At 48.5% G+C, this 27,898-nt stretch overlaps 1 protein-coding gene across 1 annotated transcript in view; it reads right to left on the bottom strand.

Moving 5' to 3' along the window:
- Nucleotides 1-1,826: 1,826 nt before the first annotated feature.
- Nucleotides 1,827-27,898, bottom strand: part of LOC129385334 (uncharacterized) — a 44,554-nt gene continuing 18,482 nt past the window's right edge. Inside the window, exons 5-7 of the mRNA XM_055071962.1 lie at nt 26,451-26,621; nt 16,109-16,234; nt 1,827-2,081 (exon numbers count right to left, since the gene is read on the bottom strand). Coding sequence (XP_054927937.1) covers nt 1,917-2,081; nt 16,109-16,234; nt 26,451-26,621 — 462 coding nt within the window. The 3' untranslated portion in view covers nt 1,827-1,916. The remainder of the gene's footprint in view (nt 2,082-16,108; nt 16,235-26,450; nt 26,622-27,898) is intronic.

The following is a 27,898-nucleotide window of genomic DNA, read 5'->3' as shown; positions in this document are numbered from 1 at the left end:
AGGCGCATTCCACCGCTACTTTTGGCAGCTTTGCCGAAAATATATATGTGCTGTGCATGCTTGCTGCACTGCAAGACTGCACAGGCGTCGACGGGCAGCACACATTATGCACATCATGCCGTATAGCTATAGCCCACCTGCAGTTTATGAGAACAAACACGCGTGCTGGTCGTGGTTTTATACCAATCGTTTTGCTTTATTGAACAATTAAGTAATGGTAGAGCCGTGCACCGCGGAGATTTGACGATGCCACAGCGCGCCGATAGAGAGGCCAGGAAAGGAGAAGGCATTACGCGCTTAAGTACACAGACTGTGGCCTGGGGTACATTGTTCTTCCGGTAAATTAAGCTTCACGGAAACAAAGTTCTGTGTTGCTGACCAGTAAGCGCGCATGCGTGCGGATAGGGTCTCGACCGGGCCTACGTGCGGAAATCAGCCCTTTGATATGCGCGAAGGCGCACGTTCTTCTGTCGCGCCTTCTTAACTCTTGCACCGCTTCCGCCGACCTTCACTTCTCTGCGACCATCGAGCACAACGATATCTGCTGTAAGTAGGGTTAGTGCCTTAATTATTCACTGCAGTCGCTTCTTTCCCATGCTCCCACATGGCAGTTTTACGTTCTCCAAGTGCATCGTCCGCTATCAAACAGGAACACAGCGCAGGTGCCACTGATCTGCACGACATTTATCGTACATATTCTGAAGCTCGGAGGTCTCAGTCTGCGCTGAAACGTTAGCATGAATGCGCCGATGACGCCGAACTGATTCCCACGTCGTCTGTAGCATGGTACGTGGTGCAGGGCATTGCTAGCGGGCTGTTTTCACGCTTTTAACGTCTTCCACTCCAACCGGTACACAACCGCCCGGAGAGCACGGTCATGATATCACAGCGGAACAAAACACGGAGACTAAAGCAATGCTGCGCACACAATGCCTTTGGCACGGTACAAGCCCTACGGGGCACCACATGCATGTGCACACACCGCCATAACAAAGCCGCCATCGTGCCCGCGACAACATGGCCGCTACAGTGAAAAATACCACGTGATTTCCTCCACACTTTCCGCAGGCGCGCGGAAGGGATCGGGCGTCACTTCAGTTTCTTTCCCTTTCTGCATGTGGCTCGCCTTCGCCTATGATGGGGAGGAAAGCGGGGAGGAAGCGCTCTAGCTGCCTTCCGTCGCGCGCTAGAGAGCGGTGGGGGAGGGGGGGGGGGGGTAGAGCGGGCGTTTCACTCTACGGTGACGCTGCGTATGGCGCGGCTGAGCGGGGCCCTGCGGGCCCTATCTTAGAAGCCATCTGCGTTGGGTACAGAGTCTAGGCACGCCGTAGACTTATGGTTCCATGTGCACTTTGTTCTCGTTAGTTGGCGTTGAAGCGACATGCAACACGAAGGGCGATTCGCTAGCTGCTGCTGCCGCTTTTCCTCGCGCCAGGGTTTTGACAGCGAGTGCCCACGGTCACAGAGATCTTCGTCTGTGTGTGCAAGGCACCACGCCTGTTAACCTAACGAATGTTTAAAAGCTTATACGACTGATTAAACTGCTACCCTTATTTCGAATAGCTAATACTTTGCTATGGCATTCGATGCTTCGCCTTATCTGGCGAAGCTGCGAAATGTTTTATCCTTGGCTGCTGACACTTGCTACGTATCCACAGCATCGAGCGAGTTATCATTTCATGCCACTGTTATAATCATACGAGACAAGTCACATAATCGACCGTTTCATTCTAGAAGTCGTTACAAGACACCCAGCTACCAGACACGCTAAATCCGTCGAAATCGTCTAAAAAGATGTCTTAAGAAAGAGTACGAGACCACACAGCAATAGTTTAATGACAATGTCATCTACCGTATCGCCCGCTACATGCGGCGTGAAGGATGCCGTCGGGTCAGGGGCCTGTTCACGAGCACGATCATTCTTGATACTCAAGTTGCGAAGTGGCCCTGCTAGCGACTGAGAAAGGTGGATAGGTGCAAAACCTCTGGAAGTCATCTAGGTGCAGATTGTAGAGCAGCATCGCCAGACGGGGCCGAATTATCTCGCCTAGTGCTTTGCGTTCCCCGCGGGTAATTCTCCACTGTGTGCAAGAAACACATATACGTCCGCATTAGTGAAGTTACACACTCTAATGATCGTTAATATCTCTATCAGACATTCAAAACTTAGTGAACAAGGCCCCCGTATGGGAGCCGAAACGTCTTGGTATCTTTGAATATTTTTGGTTGGCGACGAAAACTTTAACAGAAAACATACAGAGAATCTCTGTCAGAGGCTGACAAAAAGGCACGAATGCCTGACTAAGTGTCAGTCCCCTTCCCCGACCCGTTCAGTGCACAAAACACTCAAGCACACAGGGCAAGCATGGTACACAAAGTGGATACATACACAAAAACATGAAGTACATGAAATACGTAACAGAAATACTGAATGCGATGTGCGTGCAAAAGAATGAACAGTCATACCTGAAGCGACAGCAAATACATGTTCACTTTTTTTTAAGTGCTTAAGGACGGTGATTCATTCATTATAATGAGTAAGCCAGGGTGATGATTCAGAAAATCAACTATGAATGCCTGCTTTTGCATGCCGTAATTGGTACGGATTGGTATGGTACCTCTGGGACGTAGAACGCAGAATGATTTCACCACGGAATTGTAATACTAAGCTATCATCAATACCATTGTTACGAAGCCAAAAAATAATGTATTTTGTCTTTTTAGTGTTTAATTCCAATTTATTTGCTCCAAGCCAGTCTGAAAGTTAATTACCTTGTGTTGTATTTATGTTCGTTCGGGAGGTATGCTTTAAAAAAGACGCTTTCATTGAATCTTACGTCTTTAAATATTGCAATGGCTGTATTTTTGTTAATAAGGTTTTTTTAATGTTGAAATACAATTCTTCTTGAAAAGCGGAGTGGAGTGGCTTCTAGAGGGCGCATTCTCAATTACCCGAATCGTCAGTTTCCGGAAGGTTAGTAAACTATGGATGTTGGTTTTCGTCGTGGTACCCCAGGCAGATAAACAATATTGGAGCCGCGAATGCACTAGGCTATAGTATAATTATTTCTTTATTATAGAAGGTAATAGACGTTTCAAATTATTAATAACAACGGTTTTAATAACACTGGTTTTAATGTTGCCGACATGACTGGATCAGTTTAAGTTTTCTTCAAACGTAACACCAAGGAACCTCTGGGACGTAGAACGCAGAATGATTTCACCACGGAATTGTAATACTAAGCTATCATCAATACCATTGTTACGAAGCCAAAAAATAATGTATTTTGTCTTTTTAGTGTTTAATTGCAATTTATTTGCTCCAAGCCAGTCTGAAAAGTTATTGAGCCAAATATTTGCTTCTTGCTAGATAGTAAGCAAGTTTCCAGAAGGAAAGAAGATATTAGTGTCATCAGCATACGTGATTATGTCAGGTGTTAGAGGCACGTTTGTGATGTCATTAATGTATAATAAAAAAAGAAGTGGCCCTAGGATGGACCCCTGCGCAACACCGTATTTGATTTCACCCATTGCTCATTTGTAATGACAAATGTATGTGTACTGTAGTCAGTTGGTTAAATAATTTTGCATTCGGTTTCGTGCTAGCGATTTGACTTGAACGCCGGCACGAACACCTTGCGACGCATTGTTGGACAAAAAAGCAGCGCATTAAAATCTTTTTTTTCTACACTGGCGTCCCCGTATGTCGATCGTAGGCTTTGAAATAGAAGCTAACTATACTCGCGGCTAACTTTCCGTGCGAATCAAGGGAAGGCTGCAGGGGCGAGGCGGCTGCACACGTGCGACGCGCCAAGTAGTCCGGCAGCGTTAACCGTGCCTTCGGTTGCTCGGAACAGAGGCTGAATCGGCGCTGCTTCACGTGCGACCTTATCGCGTTTGCCCAGACGCGGAAAAGCCGCAAAATAATTAAACTTTTACATTCAGTGATGTGTATTATCTTATTCAACTGTTGCTAATAAGGTGTTCATGTTTTCTCTTCCCCAGCCTAAGCTATCGTGGATGAGAACATGTAACTCTTCAGAAGCTCTCTCACTTCTGCACGCATTGGCTCCGTAGCTTTCCCTTCATCGCCACAGAAAGTTGTCCGCGAGTATGGAATATTACTGATCACCGTAGTACATTCCAATGCTTGATTAACTAAGCGTCTGTGACGGCGAAATTGCTTAGTTATACAGAGTGACTTCACTGCGAAGACCTCGCTCGCAACCGTTCGCTAAGGTGCAAGCTTAAGCACACTGACCAAAAGAAAATTTTTACTCAGTATGAGTTAAATAGATATTTAGTTAATCAGGTAGGTTAATTTTCGTCTGCGCCCTTGGCTCGACGATGTGCGCAGCTGCAGCCGATGCTGCGGCAACGAGGTTCACTGCATGCTCAACTGCGAAATCCTGAAGTGGCGCAGAGTACAGTAGCAGAGCGCCGAATACCGCTGACAGCTGTCTCGTCAGAATTCTTGGTTAGCCTTCAGTCTTTTAATATGTTAGCACTAGGAGTGTCGAAGTGGGAAATAAATGCGTGTCTGATGTACGAGACGCCGGTAACAATTAAGGTAGATGATTGTGTTCACTGTGGCGATGGTTTATTGGACTCGTCGAGCGGCAGCCAGAAACACAGCAGCAGCAACGACGGCTCGGCTACAGGTGTGCCGCGCGACACGCGATGGCGATAGAGCTTTCCAACGTGCCAATCTTCCGGCTCGGAAGATGGGAACGCTAGTGTGCGATCGCGCGGGCCTTATCTTTCAAGTGATCTGCGATCTGCGATGTGGACGAAGTGCGCCCAGTGCTAGTAACTTCGTATGCGCTGAGCTTTCGACGCTTAGTTCAGGTTGAAGCGAGACGCAGCGCGCAGGTCAATTCGCTCGCTGCTGCTTCCACGCTTCCTCACTCCAGCGTTACCGCAGCGAGTTTCCGTGGTCAGGGAGTAAACATGTGTCCATGTTTACCTGTGCTCGCGTGGCACCGTTCTCGTCAGTTTAGTTAGTAAGCGCATCTCTGCAAGTTTATACAAACGATAAAAGTACTATACTTCGTATAGCTGTCTACTAATTTGCTATCGCAGTCGACGCTCCGATTTCCGGGCGGAATTGCGCCATCTTTTATTAAAGCCATGTTTCCCTCCAATGCTCCTATGGATGTACACTGTTATACCGCGTTTCTGACGTCACTTTTAACAGTCATTTCGCGGGCGCTGCACACAATGTTAGCGTAATTTACGAGATGTTAATTAAAAAATCCAACCAACCACAGTTCATGTTTCATATAGAGGGTGTCCCAGTTAGTTTTAGGCCGGTTTAAAAATATTCAAATGTCACACAGCTGGACAGAATAAAGGAAATGTTCGCCGTTGCTTAGAGACACTCAAACGAATTTTTTTTTTCATTCTGCCTAAATAGATACTTAGTATTAATTAATCAACTTCTCAAATATTATAGTTAGATGAAAAACTTAAATGACAAAATTATAGACTAACATGAAAAATTCCCGATACAGCTTTCTGTTGCTCAATACGTGCTACATAAAAGTTTTTGCGCACGTGAATGTAGCCCGGAAATGGACGCAAAATTTACATAGTTTTCTGGTTCTCTTCCTCCAGTGTGAGTGACATTTTTGCTACCTCCAGTGGGAGTAATATCTTTTACTATACAGCCACCCCACACTGTGCTCTAACCTTGCCTCCACTTCGCATTTTCAGCCCCGCGCCGAGTTAGCAAACGCAATCCCGAGATCCCTTAATAGGAGTCGGGGTACAGCGGAGTGCGTCCGTTGCCTTTCGTCCCGATCGTCGCTTTGCTCGAGGTGGACATTCCATTTCCATTTCTAGAAGCTCATGTGTTCTGTAAGCTTCACGGCTATAGAAATGCGTGCGGATAAGCGCGGCTTTGTTTATGTAAGTCTAAGCACTAATGGAGGGCGCATGCGTGGTAGAGGGATTGTGCCGACACCAGGCCTCGCTCCAAGACGGACACTTGGAAAATTCCGCCTCAGAAGCCCGTGGGACAAGCCAGAGAACCATATGCTGCGGGTAAGCCTAAGTACTAACGTAACGCTGAAGGCGGCAAGGGTGCCTCCTCTACGCCTTGCCATGAGTACTGTGTTTCGCTCAAGGCTTCTCGGTCAAACAGCTCCGAGGCAAAAACTTACGAAACACGAGCCCTCACATCACAGCCCACGTTTCATATAAGCCTAACCACTAACGAAAGACGTGAGGTGCATATCTTGCACATCGCAAATGTCTTTCTCAAGGCGGGCACATACAGACAACTCCTTGGCGGAAGTCCACGAAACGTGGGTCAAGCACAGCCCACGCACCGCTTACGTCTAAGCACCAATGGAAGACGCCGAGGCAGAAGGGGGCATCTACCACAAAGCCTGTCCAACCACAGTTAATGTTTCATATACAGGGTGTCCCAGCTAGTTTTAGCCAGACTTTAATAATATTCAAATGTCACACAGCTGGACAGAACAAAGGAAATGTTCGCCGTTGCTTGGAGACACTCAAACGAATTTTTTTTTTCATTTTTCCTACAGAGATAATTAGTACTAAATGATCAACTTCTCAATTATTATAGTTAGATGAAGCTAGAAGTAAATGACAAAATTATAGAGTGACATGAAAAATTGGCGCGCGACTGGCCGCTCCAGGACCTTTGCATGTATTCGCAAGCTCCTTTTACACTGGGAAAAACTTTTATGTAGCGCGTATTGAAAAACAAAGCTGTAACGGGAACTTTTCATCTCGGTCTACAATTTTCTCATTGACACTTTTGATCAAATGATAGTATTTGAGATGTTGATGAACTTATTAAGGCTAATTACCTAATTAGTTGGAATGACAAAAACAATTTGAGAATCTCCAAGCGGCGGCAAACAACAATACTTTTGTTCCAGCTACATGGCATTCGCATATGGCTAAAAGACAGCTGGGACACCCTGTATAGGGTGTAAGTCGAGGACATCTCCATTTTAACGCGACAGCGTTAAGGGCCCAGTGTCACAGAAAATCCGGCGTCCAGAGTCGGTCGTCGTTCCGACAAGATTTTCGAGCCGCCTATACCCAGGCACTCCATGCTGCGCAAGAAAGTTAATGAAATAATTGAATTTCTTAAGCTAACATACGTAGAAAAATCTTGAACTAGGACTTACACACAACCAACAGACATGATAGTGTAGGATTGTGATTTCAATATACGAGACAACGCCAATGCTGTTACCCGAAAACACAAACAAACCCATTTTGCAGCGTTCCTACCATTCATAGACCGGTCGCGTCGTGTGGCATTTGCGCGCGAATATATCACAGTCTGTAATGTGGGAAGAAGAGGACGCTGAGGGTGGCGTTGGAGACGATGAAGAAGAGCTTAGTTTCATCGCTCCTCTACGCTTGTAAGCTCCGCCATTAAAAGCCATCTGTGGATAGACGTACGCTTCTTCCTTCCCGTAACATCACTGGTGGAGTTACTGAGTAATCACTTGCGCAAGACGGAGCTCCGCATCGGACGTAACCTGGCCGCCATGTCATGCGAAGGACCGTCTTCAACCACGGCCTAGTCGTCGCCACCGACGCTCAACCTTGCCCAGCCTCGCGACCCTGGTATGTTTTCCCGGATTGACAACATTGACGTTGATGACTGGTTGCAGAATTACGAACGGGTCAGCACACACAACAGGTGGGATAACACGCTTATGCTGGCTAATATAATATTCTACCGAAAGAAAACAGCCCGAGTTTTATTCGAGACACACGAAGAAGATATTACAAGTTGGGACCAGTGCAAGCAGAAGCTTAGAGATTTGTTCGGCAAGCCCGTCCGCCGCCAACGTGCTGCTAAGAATGACCTTGGGAGCAGTACACAGACGTCCACTGAATCTTGCGTGGCGTACATCCAGGTCGTCCTGGCTCTTTGCCGCAATGTGGATAATAATATGGCAGAGGCAGACAAGGTCAGCCGCGTTTTATAAGGCATCGCCGACAACGCGTTTAACCTGCTTGTTTACAAGAACATAACAACGGTCAATGAGATCACCAACGAATGTCGCCGCTTTGAATACGCGATGAGCCGCCGCATAGTTCAACAGTTTACGTGTCTGCCAAATACCGCTGCTTCATCAACGTGCGAAGACATTTGTCCACCGCGTGAGCCCACCGCCTGCGAGAACATCGTACGTATCGTCCGGCGAGAATTCGAACCAGCGTCTCCTGCCACGCCAGCGACACACTGCATTGACGATTCCCGGCCGCTCGTACGTGTCTCTCATTCAGTCGGTCATTCGCCAAGAACTTGCCCAATTTGGTTCATCCGTCCATCTGCTCCGCCAACCATGCTGACTTTGCTTCGTCTGCTGCTTCTTCCCCTGTTCACCGGAGCCAATACGGTCCATATCCGAGCTATCGCAACCCGGCCGAATGGCGCACACATGATGAAAGACCCATCTGCTCTTACTGTGGTCGTGTGGGCCAGATCTGTCACCACTGTCAAAGTGCCTGGCCAGCCCACTTTCGACAAAGCTTTCCCGCCTACCGCCGCTCCCATCTGAATCCTCGCCCGCTTGCACTCCCCCCACCGATGTTGAAGACCGCGACTAGCCGCTCGCCATCACCACACAGTCGCCGCTCCCGTTCGCCTCAGCTGCGTCGCTCCCCGTCCCCAGCTTACCGTCGTCGCTCCCCTACGAGAAGCTAACTGGGGCAGCTCCGACGGCGACGCTGCTCTGGAACCCCGGCCTGAAATTCCTCTAGTGATCCTGCCTACTGATCGGAACCTTCTGGACGTGGAAGTGCAAGGCTTGCCCGTTACAGCACTCATCGACACTGGAGCGGTAATTTCCCCCATGAGTGCGGAGCTTCGAAAGTTCTTGAAGAAAGTACTCTCTCCTGCTCCGACTCGACTGCTTCAGGTCGCCGACCGAGAGCTCCGGCTGTGCTTGGAATGTGTACTACACGTGTGAGTGTCGCCGGCTGCCACACGTCCGTTTTGTTTAGTGTGCTGAAACATTGCCCTCACGATGTGATCCTCGGTCTCGCCTTTCTGACCGCCCATTACGCCCTGATTGACTGTTCAGTCTGTGTTGCACAACTACACCTACACCTTACCGTTGACCTTCCTGCTTTATTCGTCTTCCGTCGCTAGCAGCAACCTGCATAACTGTTTTACTCTGCCCACCTGCACCTGACGGAGACGATGTCCTTACTCCCGCGACTTCAGTCCTGCAATCTCACAATGTCTCCTTCCCGCACACCATCGTTTCTGTAGGGGACAATGAGACATGTGTTCCTGTCCTAAATTTCGGACAGTGCCCACATATACTTCCTCGAGGTACGTCTCTTGCCACGTAGGCACCGTCACACGAGTGCCACGTTTCCGCTCTATTTGTTGTGCCGTTTTCGACCAGTCCTCATTCTGCTCCTTCTGCCTCTGCCCCGCCCGATGACTTTACAAAGATGATTGCACCGGACCTCTGAACCCAACAACGCGCAGAGCTCCGTAGCCTCCTCGAGTCGTACTCCAACATTTTCGACTTGAACGATCGCCCTTCGTCTCAAACTACGGTCGTGAAGCATCATATAAATACCGGCGATGCAGCACCTGATCGCCAACACCCATACCGGTGTCCAAAAGGATTACAGCTGGCGATTCTGCGTTGACTATCGTCATATAAACACGATCACCAAGAAAAATGTATATTCACTTCCCCGCGCACACGGTGCTCTGGATTGTTTACACGGTACCACTTATTTTTCATCGATATACCTTCACTCTGGATATCGGCAAATTGCCGTGAATGCAATAAACCATGAAAAGTTCCACATTTGTCACTCCAGATGGCTTATACCAGTTCCGGGTAACGCCTTTTGGCCCTGTGCAATGGCCCGGCGACCTTTGAACTGATGATGGGCATGCTCTTGCGTGGCTTGAACTGGTCCATCTGTCTGTGCCAGTTGGATCAAGTCATCATATTCTCTTCAACTTTTGCGACCTATCATGAAATACCTTCATCTGTGCTTTCTATTTTTGCACCGCTGGCTTGCAGCTCAACTCGTCCAAGGGTCACTTCGGTCATCGTCAAATAACCATACTCGGACATCTCGTCCATTCGTCAGGCATTCGCCCCGGCCCCGAAAAAGTTCATGCTGTGCAGAACTTCCTCGTACTGGCTTGTGTCAAAGACGTTCGAAACTTTATTGCCCTTTGCTCTTCCTTACGCAGGTTTCCGAAAATTTCGCTCATGTTCCCTGTCCCCCCACTGACCTCCTCAAGAAAGACGTTCCTTTCTGCTGGGGCTCTGAGCAAGCGTCGGCATTCTCGCAGCTCATCACGCTGCTCACCACACCTCCTGTTCTCGCCCATTTTGATACCTCCGCTCCGACAGAAATTCGCTTTGACACCAGTGGCTACGCCGTAGGCACAATTTTAACTCAACGCTAATGTGGGCACAACAGCGTTATCGCCAACGCCAGCCGCCTCCTCTCTCCAGCCGAGCGCAATTGCTCGATTACAGAGCGCGAGTGTCTCGCCCTCATTTGAACGGTGCGCAAGACCCGACCCTACATGTATGGTTGACCATTCACAGTCACAACCGATCAACCACGCCCTTTGTTGGCTTTCTTCCCTCAAGGATGCCACCGAACGCCTCGGTCGCTGGGCCCTACGGCTGCAGGAATACACATACAGTGTAGTCTACAAGTCGGGTAGTCTACATCAGGGCGCCGACTGGCTGTCTCGTCATCCCGTCGATGCACCGGACGGCTTAGTGGATGTCGCACCGATCAGCTGCCTTCTTTCGCTCTCCGCTTTGAAAGACATTGGCGCTGAACAAGGACGTGATGAATCATTAAGGCCCATTATCGAACGCCTGCTCTCTGATCCATCTGGCCTATCCCTTCACATGTTTATGCGACAAAATGGCATCCTGTATCGCCGCAACATGCACCCCGATGGGCCTGAGCTCCTAACCCTCTTCCGTCCCATGTTAGATTGTACTCCAGCAGCTGCACGACATTCCCACCGCTGGACACCTTGGCGCCCCTCAGACCTATGACCGAATTCGGAGACAGTGTTTTTGGCCCCGTCTAAACCGCTCCGTCCGACGCTATGTTTCAGCGTGTGAGTCGTGTCAACGCCGGAAAATGCCAGCTATGCATCCTGCTGGTCTGCTACAGCTTTTCGATATACCGACCGACCCTTTCTTCTCCGTTGGCGTTGATCTTCTCGGACCATTCCCTAAGTCAAATGACGGAAATAAATGGATTGCCGTCGCTACGGACTAAGCAACCCGCTATGCCATTACTAGAGCCCTACCGACCAGCTGCGCTACAGACGTCGCTGACTTCTTGCTTCACGACGTTATCTTACACACCGGTGCACCTCGTCAACTTCTGGCATATCGCAGAGGATACATTCTTGCTGAAGTTATACAACACTTACTTCGATCATCTGCTACTAAACACAAGCTTACTACCGCTTACCATTCTCAGACAAACGGTCTTACCGAACGCCTGAACAGCACATTAAGTGGCATGCTAGCAATGTATGTTACCTACGATCATCGCGAGTGGGACACTGCCCTACCATTTGTCACGTTCGCTTACAATTCCTCGCGCCACGACTCAGCTGGCTACTCACCCTTCTGTCTCCACTTCGGCCGTGAGTCGACTTTGCCTTTCGAGACTCCCCTTTCGACCATGCTCGACTTGCCGACATAGGTCACTCGGGATGTCACAGCCACAGTGACCCAAGCAGGCCACATGGCCCGCATTCGTCATTCTGCTTCACAGGCACGCTAGAAGTGCCGTCACGACTAGCGTCATCACGACGGCGAGTACGAACAAGGTGCACTTGTGCTACTTTGGTCTCCAACTCGGCCTGTTGTTCTTTAGGAGAAACTCCTCTCGCGATACTACGACGCTTACCGCATCCTTCGCCACGTGACCCCTGTCACGTATGAACTGTCTCCACTGGATGCCACCGTGCCTTCACCTCTCTTTGACATCAGCCACGCCAGCCGTCTCAAACCATACCTTTCTCAGACCGATGAGCCGCACCATCATGATCATCATCATCATCATCATCATCATTATCCTGGTTACGTCCACTGCAGGGCAAAGGCCTCTCCTATACTTCTCCTACTACTCCGGTCATGTACTAATTGTGGCCATGTTGTCCCTGCAAACTTCTTAATCTCATCTGCCCACCTAAGTTCTGCCGCCCTCTGCTACGCTTCCCTTCCCTCGGAATCCAGTCAGTAACCCTTAATGAACATCGGTTATCTTCCCTCCTCGTTACATGCCCTGCTGAGCCCATTTCTTTTTCTTGATTTCAACTAAGATGTCATTAACTCGCGTTTGTTCCCTCACCTAATCTGCTCTTTTCTTATCCCTTAACGTTACACCTATCATTCTTCTTTCCACAGCTCGTTTCGTCCTCCTCGATTTAAGTAGAACCCTTTTCGTAAGCCTCCAGGTTTCTGCCCCGTATGTGAGTACTGGTAATACAGCTATTATACACTTTTCTCTTGAGGGATAATGGCAACCTGCTGTTCATGATCTGAGAATGCCAGCAAAACGCACCCCAGCCCATTGTTATTCTTCAGATTACTTCAGTCTCATGATCAGGATCCGTGGTCGCTACCTGCCCTAAGTAGATGTATTCCCTCACCACTTCCAGTGCCTCGCTACCTATCGTAAACTGCTGTTCCCTTCCGAGACTGTTAAACATTACTTTAGTTTTCTGCAGATTAATTTTTAGACCCACTCTTCTTCTTTACCTCTCCATGTCAGTGAGCATGCGTTGCAATTGGTCCCCTGAGTTACTAAAGAAGGCAATATCATCAGCGAGTCACAATTTACTAAGGTATTCTCCATTAACTCTTATCCAAAATTCTTCCTAATCCAGGTCTCTGAATACCTACTGTAAACAGGCTGTGAATAGCATTGGAGAGATCATATCTCCCTGCCTGGCGCCTTTCTTAATTGGGATTTTGTGGATTTCTTTATGGAGAACTACGGTGGCTGTGGAGCCGCTATAGATATCTCAGTATTTTTACATATGGCTCGTCTACACCCTGATTCCGTAATGCCTCCATGACTACTGAGGTTTGGACTGAATCAAACGCTTTCTCGTAATCAATGAAAGCTATATATAATGGTTGGTTATATTCCGCACCTTTCTCTATCACCTGATTGATAGTGTGAATATGGTCTATAGTTGAGCAGCCTCTACGGAATCCTGCCTGGTCCTTTGGTTGACGGAAGTCTAAGGTGTTCCTGATTCTATTTGCAATTACCTTAGTTGCAATTACCTTACCTTCCTTGACGCTGTCACTGAAGCTGAAGTGACAGAGGTAATAATAAGCCTAAATAACAGCAGTGCGTTGGATGTTGACGGGACGCAAGCGAAGCCTTTGAAACATGCTGCCTGTTTGTTTGCTCCATGCATACGGTACATATTTAACTTACGCCTCGAGCAAGCGATATTTCCACCCCAAATGCAAGTTGCTCGTGTTAAGGTACTTAGAAGGGTGACAAGAACAATATGGGCAATTACCGGCCTGTTTCTATATTGCCCGTTTTTTTTCAAGACCTTTGAAAAGGTAATCCTCAAGAGACTGAAATAATTTGAACAGAAACACAACATCTTGATTGATTGCCAGTATGGTTTCCGTGAAGGTTTGAGCACTGAATCGGCACTTCTTGCACAAAAAGAGTATATACTAGATCAAATCGAAAAAGAAAATGTAATGCTGGGCATTTTTATAGATCTTTCAAGGGCCTTTGACCTTATTAATCATGAACTGCTCATTATGAAGCTCGAACGATACGGTATGCGAGGTGTTGCTGCTTCTCTAATCTATTCACATTTAAGAAATAGGCAACAAATTGTAGACATAGAAGGCTTTCACTAGGATCCATTGGCAGTTTCTTGTGGTGTGCCTCAAGGCAGCATCTTGGGACCATTTCTTTTCAATCTCTATCTAAATGACATTGTAAGTATATGTCCAGAAGTAAAATTCGTCATTGATGCAGATGATACTAGCATATTTTTGTCAGCAAAAGAAACCAACCAAATAGTTCGCAACGCCAACGAAATCCTGGGTAAACTTGAAAAGTGGACAGAAGAAAATGCCTTAAAAATAAATGTACAGAAAACAAAGGGTGTTTTGTTTCACGCTAGAAACAAGAAGATAACATTAAATCAAAGGGTTCTGCTTAACTCAACTCCAATTGAAATAGTGCCTTCTATTAAAACAATGGGTGTCGTCTTCCACAATACCTTGTCTTGGGACGAGCACATAGATCAGTTAACAACAAAACTCTCCCAAGTAATCGGCCTCATATATCGGAACGCAAGCATACTACCACGCAGTGTAATGATGCTAATTTACTATACTTTATTTTGTTCCAGACTTAATTATTGTCACCTAGTTTGGGCCTCTACGACGCAAACCAATGTGCAAAAAATCCATGTTTTGCAAAAAAAGTTTCTGCGAATTATTGCCAGGTACTATCCATCTGAGCCCTTATTTCGCAGCTACAACATAATGCCAGTAACAAATATTTATGATTATTGCCTGTACAAGCGATATAAACAAGAGATAAAAAATAATACTTGCTTCTTGCGTCAGTTAGCGAAGTTGAAATATCGCTCTACTGCATATAATACGCGAAATTTTGAAACATGGGCAATAGATACTTGTAGGACAACATATGGCTTACAAATGTTAAAAAACCGGCTGCCAAGGTTATTGAATACACTACAGAAACAAAATATAGAGCCTGACAAAATTACTTTTGCGGACCTTCGAAAATACTTTAGTGCGTAGAAGAAGAAAACAAAAAGGGAAAAAAGAATGGTATAGTTAGTGTATAATTTTGCTGCACTTTTACTGCGGAGTTATCTGCGCTTTCTGCGGTTCATTTTGTGTGCGCTGGTCTCTGGTGACGTTCTTGTATGGATAAACAGTGTCTTGAAAGCTGAATGTTTGCACTTCATAATTGTATAACTTCAAATTGTATTGTATTATTTGTAATAATTATATTTCAATTGTAATTGTATTAATTGTATAACTTCAAATTGTATAACATAATTTGTATAACGATGTCTGAATATGGAACGAGTTTTATCTTTGTATGTATGGGTTTCAGTGAGTGCTGATTATAACTCTCATAATTTGCTGACTGCTACGTGAAGTTGCCAGTGCGGGGGCCTGCGGCCTTGTCAAGCTGCAATGCGACAGCTTTTTCTGTAGGCCTCCGGCATCGTGTATTTCGGATGCAAATAAAGTTATCACTATTATTACTATTAGTATTAAATACTTTGTAGGCAACGGACAGTAAGCTGATCGGTCCTTAATTTTTCAAGTCTTTGGCGTCCCCTTTCTCATGAATGCGAATTATGTTAGCATTCTTTCAAGATTCCGGTAACCCGCCGTGGTTACTCAGTGGCTATGGTGTTGGGCTGCTGAGCACGAGGTCGCGGGATCGAATCCCGGCAACGGCTGTCGCATTTCGATGGGGGCGAAATGCGAAAACGCCCGTGTACTTAGATTTAGGTGTACGTTAAAGAACCCCAGGTGGTCGAAATTTCCGGAGTCCTCGACTACGGCGTGCCTCATCATCAGAAAGTGGTTTTGGCACGTAAAACCCCATAACTTAAGATTCCGGTACGCTCGAAGTCATGAGGCATTGCGTATACAGGTTGGCCATTTTTTCTAGAACCGATAAGGTGCTTTTTCCGATGGGGGTGATGACACAGTCTGTAATGTGGGAAGAAGAGGACGCTGATGGTGGCTTTGGAGACGACGAAGAGCTTAGTTTTATCGCTCCGCTTCGCTTGTTGGCTCCGCCATTAAAAGCCATCTGTGGATACACCGTGCGCTTCTTCCTTCACGTAACAATATCTCGGAAGCCATGGAGCGGCATGCGCCCAGTTCCTCGCAACACCTCCAGATGGCGCTCCCTTCCGCGGTAAACATTACGGTTACATACGCTGCAGCTGCCGGGAGGCGTGAGCAGCACTGAGGCACCTTTGAATGCTATAAAACTCCACTCTTAAAAGGCGAAGCGTATGAGTGCTCCAAATTTTGCCTACCCTGTCTCCACATGATCCGATATGTTCACCGAAGGCGATGTCCGACTTTGTGACGTTGGAGCTGAATGATCCGTAAATGTACATGTTGAGCTCTACCCAGAGAGCCTTCTGCAGTAGGCCACAGACCTGAAACAGGACGTCATTTCTGAGAGAACCGGCCATGGCTGATGAGCGTGGGTTATAAAAGGTCATTGCAGTACGTGTCTTTATGCAGTGCTTCTAAAGCGGGGTACAGCGGTATAGTCGCCTAGGTAGATATATCGTTTCGGGGTGGTTCTCACTTTGCAGCTCTATCTCCTCCTTATCACTAGGGTTGAGGATTGGGCGAGTCGTTATAGCATTCTAGAACTGGTACAGCGCAACATACAATGGAAGAAACAAGCCGAGCCGGCCAGATAAAGGAACAGAGCGCCTCCTTATCGAGTTTGTCGTGGGATCAAATACATTAATAATAACTGCATTGCCATTGCCAAAGATGCTGCAAACGAATTCTTGAACGCTACGCACTGTCAAGAGAAGTAAAATGTGTAGTTTTTTTCGTAAAATAATATACTAGTATTTCTCAGAAATTCTACCCGAAATAGCCTATATCAATGCTTACATGTTTTCTGTCTACCTAATTAGTAAAGAAAATATCAAATAAAAGGAGTGCTCGAAAGTTTGAAAGGAGTGAAGTACTGCATGGCGCCGATTTGAAAAAAGTAAAGGCCATTAAATCCGTTGAAACAAAAATCAATACGCCCCTGAAACATTGAGCCCTGCGTTTCGATATGCGACCCCCGGTGCATGGGCGTTGCCGCAAAATCCAGCCCAATTTCGCAATGTTCGCGCTGAAATATCTTTGCGAGCGTGAAAAAGACATTCTAGACAAAATCCAGCATGACTTCCGGCGCCGGGGGTTGTTTTGGTGGGCTGCGCATCACAGAATGAAAAACTTTGGGGGGAGGGGGCCCATAAGCCCCGCCCCCCTCCTGGCTACGCCCCTGCAGCAGTAATACGCAATACTTGAAAGGAACCTGAGTAAACAGGCAGCAGCGAGGACTTCATTCTTGGCCCGATCGGGTGGTTATGTCTGATGTGCGCACATAATTTGTTGTGCGGAAGTAAGTTCAAGCCGACCACAGCGAATTGCTTATTGTACCACTTGAAAGCGGTATCAAGGTTGATGTGCCCTTTAGAGCCATGGTTGCGAGAAAGGCACATGGCAACACGAAATTCTTTCTGCAGAAGCACTTCAACATGTTGCGAATTGATGATCCCTTGCCACTAAGAATTCTGAAGATGTTATTTCGCTTCTGCAGCCACTTGACCCGATCGGATCGATGGTTAGCGAGAAAGGCACATGGCAACACGAAATCTTTCTGCAGAAGCACTTGAACATGTTGCGAATTGATGATCCCTTGCCACTAAGAATTCTGAAGATGTTATTTCGCTTCTGCAGCCAGTTGACTCGATCGGATCGATGGTTAGCGAGAAAGGCACATGGCAACACGAAATTCTTTCTGCAGAAGCACTTGAACATGTTGCGAATTGATGATCCCTTGCCACTAAGAATTCTGAAAATGTTATTTCGCTTCTGCAGACAGTTGACTCGATCGGATTTGGGTTCTCCGTTGATGTCAAAGATTTATTCTACTCCATACCTCACCAGCCACTCTTTGAATCAGTGCGCAGCTGCATTGAAGCTAACAATGTCATAGGTTTCTAAAACTCAGCAGGCATCTCGGTAGACAGTTTCCTGGCTCTTTTGGAATTTTATCTCAGTGCTACTTTGATCACCTTTGGCAACCAAACCCTTTTGCAGCGACAGGGAGTGTGTATTGGCTCGTGCGCGGCGCCAGTCTTATGCAATATCTTTTTATTGAGTATTGACCGCACCTTGCTTCGTGTAATTGACAAACACAAAGTAGTACATGTTTTTAGGTATGTTGACGATTTTCGTGTGTTGCTGAAGGAACGAAATGATTCTGTCTATGACGATGCCATTGCAGACATATTAAATCTCTTTGAGCATAATGCCTTAGGTCTAACCTTTACACATGAGCTCCCTGTCAATAAGATATGCAGTTCCTTGACCTGAAACTTACCTTTGGTAAATAGCGCGTTTGTTGCTCTTTCTGCCCCCGCACACAAAAGAAACTGTTACCCTATGACTCAACTCCCTCTAAGATCACCAAAAGGGCGATTGCTAAACAGAATATCTAGCAATCTCTGAAAAAGTCGTGTACGCATGCTATGCAGGCCAACTTCGACATACAAATTTCTAGGGTGAAAGAGGCTGGCTTCCATGACGTTGTTGTGCTGGCAGTTGTCGAATCGCTCTAAAAGAGGCTAAAGGCGCCTCAAGAAGTAAACACTGATGTTGCCAACGAAGCAACCAAGCCAGTCGTAATCACTTATGTTCATAGAACTGCACACAATCTGAAGAAGATAGCAACCAAGCACGGTGTCCTACTCGTTTTTCGGCTCCCTGCAAGCTGAGTCACCTCTGCGCCCGCATTGGGACACCTCAAGCCAGAAAGAAGCAAGGTGGCTGTGGCGTGAAGCACAAGAATCCACATGTAGAAGCCAAGTTGGCGTTATTTATCAGATTCCCCTGACATGTGGCAAAACCTACATAAGCCAGATGTGCCGTTCTTTGAACGCGCGAATCCGTGAACACCCATGCATTGCCTAGATCATAAATGCAGGCCTCTGCTCAACCAGGTTAAGATCCTCCGCAAGTGCAGTAACGAAAAATTACGGGAACGTCTAGAGGCATAATATATAAAAAAGAAGGAGCACGTATGCATCAGTGACACATCGATCATACTTTACAATAGGGAGGCCCGTTTCTTTGAAGATATGATTAGCTGAGCCCCGCCATTGGGTTTTTTCTGATTTTGTGTTTTTTCTCCTCTTATGTGCTGCTGATACCCTGATGTACCTGCGCTGGCGTGAACTGATATTTAAGTGTTTCCCTCGAATAAATCTCAGTTGTTAGTTTGCGCCTGTCCCATCTTCTTCCCTGTGACCGTCTACAAAGCGCATTCCTTGTTTTCAAATACAATAAACCAACTTGCCCAACAACGCATCCTGCTAATCTACACAAATCTTACACGCATGGATTTGCCGGTGTGGCCCGAGGAGGACGAAATGCTATGTTCCATGAAATGTTCCATGTGTAATATGTGGATATATTACGAGACACTAGGCACAGTCTAGTTGCACCGGCAGTCCACGAACGCTGATCGCGCGCACAGCAGCACAAGAGCCGTCTTCTTCGTCCTCTTCACTACAATGGCCCCCGGGAGAGAAGAAGAGCCATCCTGGCGACTTACGACGTAGGTAAGGTGAGGGGGTCATGGTACGGCTTAAGTCGGTTGACATGAACCGTGTCACGCCCGCGATGCCTAAGGTCCGGTGAGGGCGTCACAGGTTCTACAACGTAGGTGACAGCGGAGGTACGGTCTATGACGCGGTAGGGGCCATCATAGCGTGCAAGGAGTTTAGTTGAAAGGCCAGGGCTATGAGGTGGGACCCACAACCAAACAAGGGAACCAGTCGGAAAAAGTGGTGTAAGCACGCCACTGTCATGCCGCAGCTTTTGACGACCTTGAGCAGCGGTCGTAAGGGTTCGCGCGAGCTGCCCACAGTCCTCAGCGTATTTGGCGGCTTCAAACACAGGCGTGCATTCGGAAGCGTCGGGTCGGTATGGTAGCAGTGCGTCCATAGTACACGAGGGCTCTCGTCCATACAGCAGAAAAAAGGGCGAAAAGCCAGTTGTAGCTTGTGTGGCCGTATTGTAGGCATACGTGACGAACGGCAAAACAGTCTCCCAGTTACTGTGGTCCGAGGCGACGTACATAGTCAACATGTCACCGAGTGTGCGGTTGAAGCTCTCTGTCAAGCCGTTCGTTTGCGGGTGGTAGGCTGTAGACTTGCGGCGAACGATGCTGCATGCAGCGAGAGGGGCTTGGATTACTTCGGACAAGAAGACACGTCCCCTGTCGCTGAGCAGCTCGCGTGGTGCGCCATGTCGAAGCACGAAGTTCCGCAAAATGAAAAACGCAACTTCGCGCGCGGAGGTCGCGGGGAGTGCGGCAGTCTCGGCGTAGCGCGTCAAGTGGTCGAAACCTACAATTATCCAACCCGAGGAGCTGCAGGGAAGTGGCCCGTATAGGTCTATGCCGACGCGGTCGAATCGGCCGAGACGGGCAGGGCAGCGACTGTAGCTCACCATGAGGGCGCTGTGGAATTTTACGGCATGGCACGGCGTGCAAGCGCGTACGTACTGGCGGACGAAGTGATACATGCCGTGCCAGTAAAAACGCTGCCTTAGCCCAGTATACGTTTTGAGAACGCCGGCGTGACCACTGTGAGGAGCAGCATGAAAATAAGCGCATAAGTCAGAACGCATGTGTCGTGGTATCACGAGGAGCCAGCCATTTGCGACCATCAGGCAAATAATTTCTGTGGTAAAGCACGTTGTCGCGTACAGCACAGTGAGCAGCTTGGCGACGAAGTGTTCGAGAAGAGGGTGTGGCGGATGGGTCGTGGAGGAAATTCAGCATAGCTGAAATCAGGGGATCCTTACGCTGCTCGTCCAGCATATCAGCGACGTTGAAGGCTGAGATGGATGCGAAGAGCGGAGACACTGAAGCCACATCAGAAGGCAGCGCTGATCGGGAAAGCGCATTGGCGTCAGCGTGCTTTGTGCCTGATCGGTAGACAACGCGGATGTCGTATTCTTGTAAGCGCAGTACCCATCAGCCTAGGCAACCTGATGGATCCTTTAACGAGGACAGCCGAGTCGAGGGCGTCATCTATCCGAGGCAGCGGATAGAGATCTTTACGAGTGACCTTACTGAGTCGACGGTAATCCATACAGAAGCGTATTCACCCGTCCTTCCTGCGCACTAATACTACAGGAGACGCCCAAGGACTGTGGGAAGGGCGAATGACGCCACGGTGCAGCATATCGTCGACCTGCTCGTTAATGATCTGTCGCTCGGCTGCCGACACGCGGTATGGTCGCTGGCGTAAAGGAGGATGGGAACCAGTGTGGACACTGAGTGACGGTTGCCGTACGCCCCAGATATGGTTGTTCAAAATCAAACGACGAGCGAAAATTCTGAAGAAGCGCGAGGACTTGGCGGCGATACGGAGGTGGCAGGTCGGCGTCTACGACAGATTCAAGAACGTCTGACGACGACGACGACAATGATGATGGTGACAGTGAGGGCGTAGAGCTCATAACAGGCCGTGTGGTCGGAAGCGTCGAGAATGTTAAGCGGGTCAAGGGGCTGAACACGACCTGGTGATTCGCCGTGCAGTAAAGTCACGGGGTAGTGAGACGGGTTACACACAAGCATAGAGGATAATCCAGATACAGTGGTGAGGACAGCAAACGGCAGAGGTAGGGCCTTGCGACGCAGAAAAATAGGCGATGGTGTAAAAAGTACTGTAGCGTTTGGCACGTTAGAGCAAGAAACGGGCACAAGCACAGACCGTTTGGGTGGTATGTCCCTATCGGATACAACGGTGAGCTTGGAGGCTTTATCTTCAGAAGGATCAGGCAGCGGGGAATCGGCAAGCGGGAAAAGCGCCACTTCGGCCCGGGCACAGTCGATGATGGCATGATGGTGAGACAAGAAGTCCCAGCCGAGAATTATGTCATGTGAACATGAAGACAGCACGAAAAATTCAATAAGATAGACAATGCCTTCTATGACTACCCTTGCAGTACATAGCAAGCGGGGCTATATGCTGTGCAGACGCGGTGCGTAGAAGCGTACCAGACAACGGCGTTGTGACCTTGTGGAGGTTACGACAAAGCTTGTCGTCGATAACAGAAACTGCAGCCCCAGTATCAATAAGCGCAATTGCGGCGGTTCCTTCGACCAAAACACCCAATAAATTGCGTGGAGACTGTGTAGGCCTTGTAGAAGTCGCGAAGCATCCAGTTGGTGCCTGCGGAGCTGCAGCAACTAGTTTCCCTCGCTAGGTGACTGGCGGCGACGTAAGGGGGAAAGCGAGCGACGACGTGGTGATGGCGACCGATGGGTGCTGACAGGGCGTCGTGGAGGCGGCGAGAACTCCGGATTGGGAAGCATCGTATGCCCGGTAGTATAGTCGGAATAGCCATATCCAGGCGTTGCGACAGCAGCGTTAGCAGGTGGCATGCGACGATGGCAGAAGCGCGCGACTTGGCCGGCGATACCGCAAGCGAAGCATATGGGCCGGTTGTCGCGTGTACGCCAAGAGGTCTGAACTGGGCGTCGAGACGGAATTGGGGGCGACGCGGGAGGAGGTGGAGCTTGAAGTCGCATTGGCGCAGGAAACGCGAACGTCGGCGGCGCAGGTCGCGCGGCGACTTCGGCATAGGTCAGAGGTGCAGCCACGGGAGGGCAGGGTTGAACTAAAGGTAAAGACCCAGCAAGTTCCTCGCGAATGGCCCGCCTAATGGGAGCTGCCAGAGATGTGTCAGGCTGGGGAGGTCCATCGTTGAGAGGCAGCATAGACAGTTGGCGCGCCACCTCCTCACGAATGAAATCTTTGATCTCAACAGAGAGCGATGCTGCTGGCGTGGAGTGGGAGCGAAGCGCGAGGCCCGAGAGAGAGTGGCCAGGTGCAACAGCGCTGCGCGCAAGGACCCTTTGTCGACGCAGCTCATCGATGCTCTGGCAAAGAGTGACGACAGCAGCGACAGAAGTATGGTTTCGCGCCAGGAGCATTTGAAATGCGTCCTCTTCGATGCCCTTGAGGATGTGCAGCACCTCCACCAAACGTAATATGTGGATTTATTACGAGACACTAGGCACAGTCTAGTTGCACCGGCAGTCCACGAACGCTGAGCGCGCGCACAGCACCACAAGAGCCGTCTTCTTCGTCCTCCGCTTCACTACACATGTTATGTAGCGTGTGTGGGCAAAGTTTTGAGAGTATGGGTCAATCGCAGACAGTGAAAATTGTTCATATGCAGCTACTCGAAAGGAACAGACTGGGCTGTTATTTGATAAAGTGGCAGAAGTCTGAGAAGTATTTTACGCTGCCATAGCGTCCAGGCGTGATGATACGTGATGTAACATGGACATCGAGACTCTTGAGCTCAAAAACGCAACAGTCAGATGTTCAACTCTGTATATCAGCTAGAGAGCGCGGTATCACACTTCTGTAAACATGTATCTGTAGAGCAGGGGCGTAGCCGGGGGGGGGAGGAGCTTATGTGGCTTCATCCCCCCCCCATAATGTAATGAGCCACGGAATGCTTCAGCTGCCGGATATTACTGTGATAGGAACTATATGGACACTCCAGGCACATACCTGCCGTCGCCGTCGCCCTCATGTTCCGTATAAAGTCTAAGGGCGATAGCATGGTGACCGCGCTCCGCATGCTGTTTGTGCGAGTGAAAGCGTACGGGGGGGGGGGTGGCACGACTGAGCCGACGATGGCGTCTCTGTCTTGTGTGCGCAAGGGAGAAAAGCGTGGAGTGTTAAGAATGGCCGTACGGGGTGGCAACGTGCCAGCTTTCAGCCCGCTGCACGTGTTCCAAGCCCACCAGACGGGGCGCCCTTCGGAGAACTGCGAAGGGCCGGCAGCCACGTGGCGCGCGATCAGCTCAGGAAATTGGTACTTGGCCGAGCCATCCGGGACAAAGCAGAGTTCTACGAAGCCCTCTGACGTCGGCACTGAAAGCTGGACGGTACCGGTCCGGCCTTTTCACCTGTGTGTGTGTGCAACACGAACATTTCCGTCCACGAGGCTCGAACGTGTGTGCCTTTGTGTGTGTGGGCCGTACTGCGGGGCGGCGGCAAGTTTACAATGACTGGACGAGCGTTTCCGCCCACTGGGACTCCGTCCACGTGGACCTCGAAGAGTGACGCCGAATGATGACGTCGAACTATGACGTCAAGCGCAGAGCTTATAAGCAGCGTTTGCCGGCTGCTAGAGCGTGCTCGTGTCGTGCTCGTTGTCGGGAGCTGAGTGCTCTGTCATGCTAAGAAATGAAGTAGTCGAGCTGTGTGCTCGTAAACTGTTTGCTGTATGTTAGTTTTGCGGGCTCCATATGGGAGTCGCGCTAGACTGCCAATGTATCCTGCTTAAACTGTTAATATGTAAATAAATCCTGTTCACCGAGTTCCCCTCTACGACTTTCAGCTCCTTCAAATGGTGGCAGCGGCGAGTTAGTCCGACGACTCCTACATTTGGTCGACAGCGGTAGGACCGTCCGACGAATCTAATAGGAGGAAGCGCGCCGCCTCCTGTCGCGCGCGATACATGACGGGGAGTGGAGGGAAAAGGGGGGGGGGGGGGGCTGTGATCTCCGAATCTGTGGTTGCGCAGCATGTTAGCCTTATACAGTGACTTTTTCTTAGATACGTAGATTTATTGGAAACTTATACGTATATTTATATATCTTGTTGTGAGGCTTTGTGTATACGTGCAGTGAACTTTGTTTGCAGTGACACTTTTTGCCCTTTATCAAGCTGTATCTTCGCATTTGTATATTCCATTGTATCTCCATGTATATTCCATGTAGTCGTCGTATGGCTGCCGTGTACGTTGAACCTTGCATTTCATTGGTCACTGTGAAGCGCTGGAGTAAATGGGTCAAAGAAGGACGTGAAAGTATCAAAGACGATCCAAGACCGGGTCAAAGCCATCCTATCATCACCGCCAACACAATTGCAAAGACTGATTAGACAAGAACGGAGGATAAGCATCGATGAATTGGCAGGCGCGTGAACATCAGTCATGGTTCGGGTCACACCATAATTCATGGATATCTCGGTTATCGGCTTTTGTGTGCACAATGGATGCCCATAATTTTTAACCATCGCCAGAAGATGGAGAGCTTCGGCGCAGTCTTGACTCATCTGATCCGGTATCACAATGATAGTGAAGACTTCTTGTCTGCAAGTGTGACCGGGGATGAATCATTGCGCCGCTACTACGAGCCTGAAACACGACGGCAGAGCTTACAGTGTAAACATTTGAATTCACCACCCCAAGGAAAACAAAAGCCGTCATTACTGCCGGAAAGTGTTCACTTTTCTTTTTCGATCGTCAGGGGCCATTATTGATCGAACTTGCTCCACCTGGAGTAACTATCAATCGTTTCCGATATTGTAAAACGTCGGATCGGCTGCTTGTTACAATCTAGAGCAAACCACGTGGAAAATTGTGGAATAGGGTTCCCTTACTCCACGACAATGCCCGTTCCCACGTCGTTGATGTGGTTAACAAAAAACTGGCAAAGTTCAAGTGGGAAACGCTGCAATTCCGCCATACTGCCCAGCCCTGTCGCCTTGTGACTTCCACATTTTGGTGCATCTGAAAAAAAAAACAGCTCAAGGGAACCAGATTAGGGGAAGACGATGACGTGGAAGAGGCAGTTACAGAATTTTTGAAGCGGCAACCCAAGGAGTTTCATGAGACGGTAATAACGCGAATCGGTACCCAGTGGGACAGACGTCTAAATGCTCATGGAGACTACTTTTAAATAAAGTACCCCGTCTGTCGCATATTTGGCAATGGCAATGTAATGGCAATGGCAATGGCAATGGCATTGGCAATGGCAATGCACTAATTAATGTATTTGATCCCTCGACAAATTCTATAAGCAGGAGGCCAAGCTTAGAGGTATTCATAAAGCATGCAGAAGCCTCCGCATTGCATCAACGATTCTCGAATGCTTCTCATCAAACTTATCTAAACATTGTACATGGTCTCACATACGCTGGGAACGAATAACCGTCTGTGCTCTCCGTCCTGTCTGCCTTGCCTGCTTTCTTTTTGCTAACTTTTCTTTCTTTCGCTCAGCGCAATTTTCGGTAAGCATAAATCATATCGTGACGAAAATAAGAACTAAACAATAATGCTTGTGACGAGCGTAGGTCATATCAAACACGGCTTAGAAGCACCGGTTAACATTAGGGAGTATTATATTTTGTGTACCCAAAGTTTTGGCACCCGAACCTACGGGCGTACGAAAGATGCAAAAGGGAGGGAAAATAACGCGAGAAGGGCATGGCGCTTTCTGTGTGCAAATGCACCTTTGGGCATCTAGAGTCGTTTGCGTGAACTCTGCATATTCTTATCGATTTCGACAAACGCTATAATATCAGCGACGCCTTGGCGACCTGATGCAGGAAACTCGTTCGCAGGTTGCGTAACTTTCGGCCCTACGGTTTCACATCTTCTGTGATATTACAAAGCCCGCTGTATACGGGCACCCATTTAACATTGGGAGGAGGTTATTTAGGAATGAATAATTATTCCTCACCATTGTGCATTTATCGTTTCTAAAGTCACGCTCGCCTGCACGATTGACCAAATACCGGAGAACGAATTACTCACCGCAGATTTTGAAGCCATGCCCCAATGTGTGCAGGGTGCGTAGATGGCATCTTCAATTTTGGTGACATTGGCTTTGAGCACGTACAACATCGTTCCCAACTCGAAAGAGAGGCCCACTATCGCATTGTACTTGTACGACATTTTGGTGCTTATCAATTCCCAATGGCTCGCCTGCACGAAACCATAGACAGACGCGCAAAGTTGTACAAAAAGGTAGCATTAAGAGAGTGTACAACTTTAGGACCAGGCCACTGGATAAAACGTGAACGAACGGCTTATGAGTGTACTATACAGAAGCACATTACTCAATATGCAACCTTTGAATAGATGGGGAAAAGGCCGTTGTCTGCAGCGATAGGGGAACAGGAATTTTTCTCTTCCCCGTAACGCTTTCAGGTGGCGCTTCCGTCTTCTTCTAAGACGGAAGCTCCACCTGGTAACGTTACGGCTTTACAGGCTGCGTGCACCGCGTCTGTTCACTGCGCGAATGAACGTTTCCAGACGTGTTTAATAGTGGCAGGGAGCCATGTATGTAGGGACACTCGAAAGCTCCTTTCTCGTACTTGCGCGGACTCCTGCGCGCATGCGCGTGTTGCGAGAGAAATCTGCGTACGTTTGCTTCCTCGTGAGATGACTTTGCCTATATATTATATATACATACACACCCTACGGAGGAAGACGCGCTTTGATGCAGGGAGAGGGGGGGGGGGAAATACGAGAAAGGAGAAGCCCTCGGCAGAGGAACACACAGCGCCCTGCTTTCCCCTGGTGGCAGAGTTTGACGTGAGGGTGGTGCCGTGCAGCTTCCGTGCGCCAGACGCGTAAAAGCGACCTGCGAATCCTTCGTGTTTTCTCGAATATCTTTTTTTTCATTTATTGTTAAGGATTGCCTATTGCCGGCTGGAAGTGGACAAACTGCTTAACCTTCGGCAAAGCGTAATTTCTTACTTTCAAAGAATTTCCTTGCTCTGCGGCAAGAAAGGTGGCTCGCATGCGTGCTACCGGCTTCACATAGCACGCCGAGGGACCACGGCAGTCACATAGACGACTGCGAACGAGTCGTCGCTAAGGCTTGATCGCTAAACACTCGGATACTAAGCGTCGCGTCAACGCACGCTGTTACAATCCTACGTTCGTGAAGTGGGAAAACTGCGGGCAAGCTAGACTTTGAAACGGGCCGCTCATAAAAGTAGGACGCGTGATGGAGGCCACCTATGCAATGAAAAATCGCTGCTTCTTTTTATCAGGTTGCGTTAATATAACGTATTCCTACGGGTTGAGCAGCGCAACCTGGATGAAAGACAAAAGGAAGTACACGATATGTATCGTACTTCCTTTGTACGAACTCGCCCAGCTTGCTTTGTGAATTCCGTTGATATACCGCCACCACATGCCGCCATTATATTCCAAAGTGACGCGTAGCAGGCGGTCGCGAAGCTTGCGTGAAA

The sequence above is a fragment of the Dermacentor andersoni genome, chromosome 7, assembly GCF_023375885.2.
Source record: "Dermacentor andersoni chromosome 7, qqDerAnde1_hic_scaffold, whole genome shotgun sequence".
Lineage (NCBI taxonomy): Eukaryota > Metazoa > Arthropoda > Arachnida > Ixodida > Ixodidae > Dermacentor > Dermacentor andersoni.
Note: the sequence above shows the minus strand (reverse complement) of the source record. Positions and strands in the feature narration are given on the sequence as shown.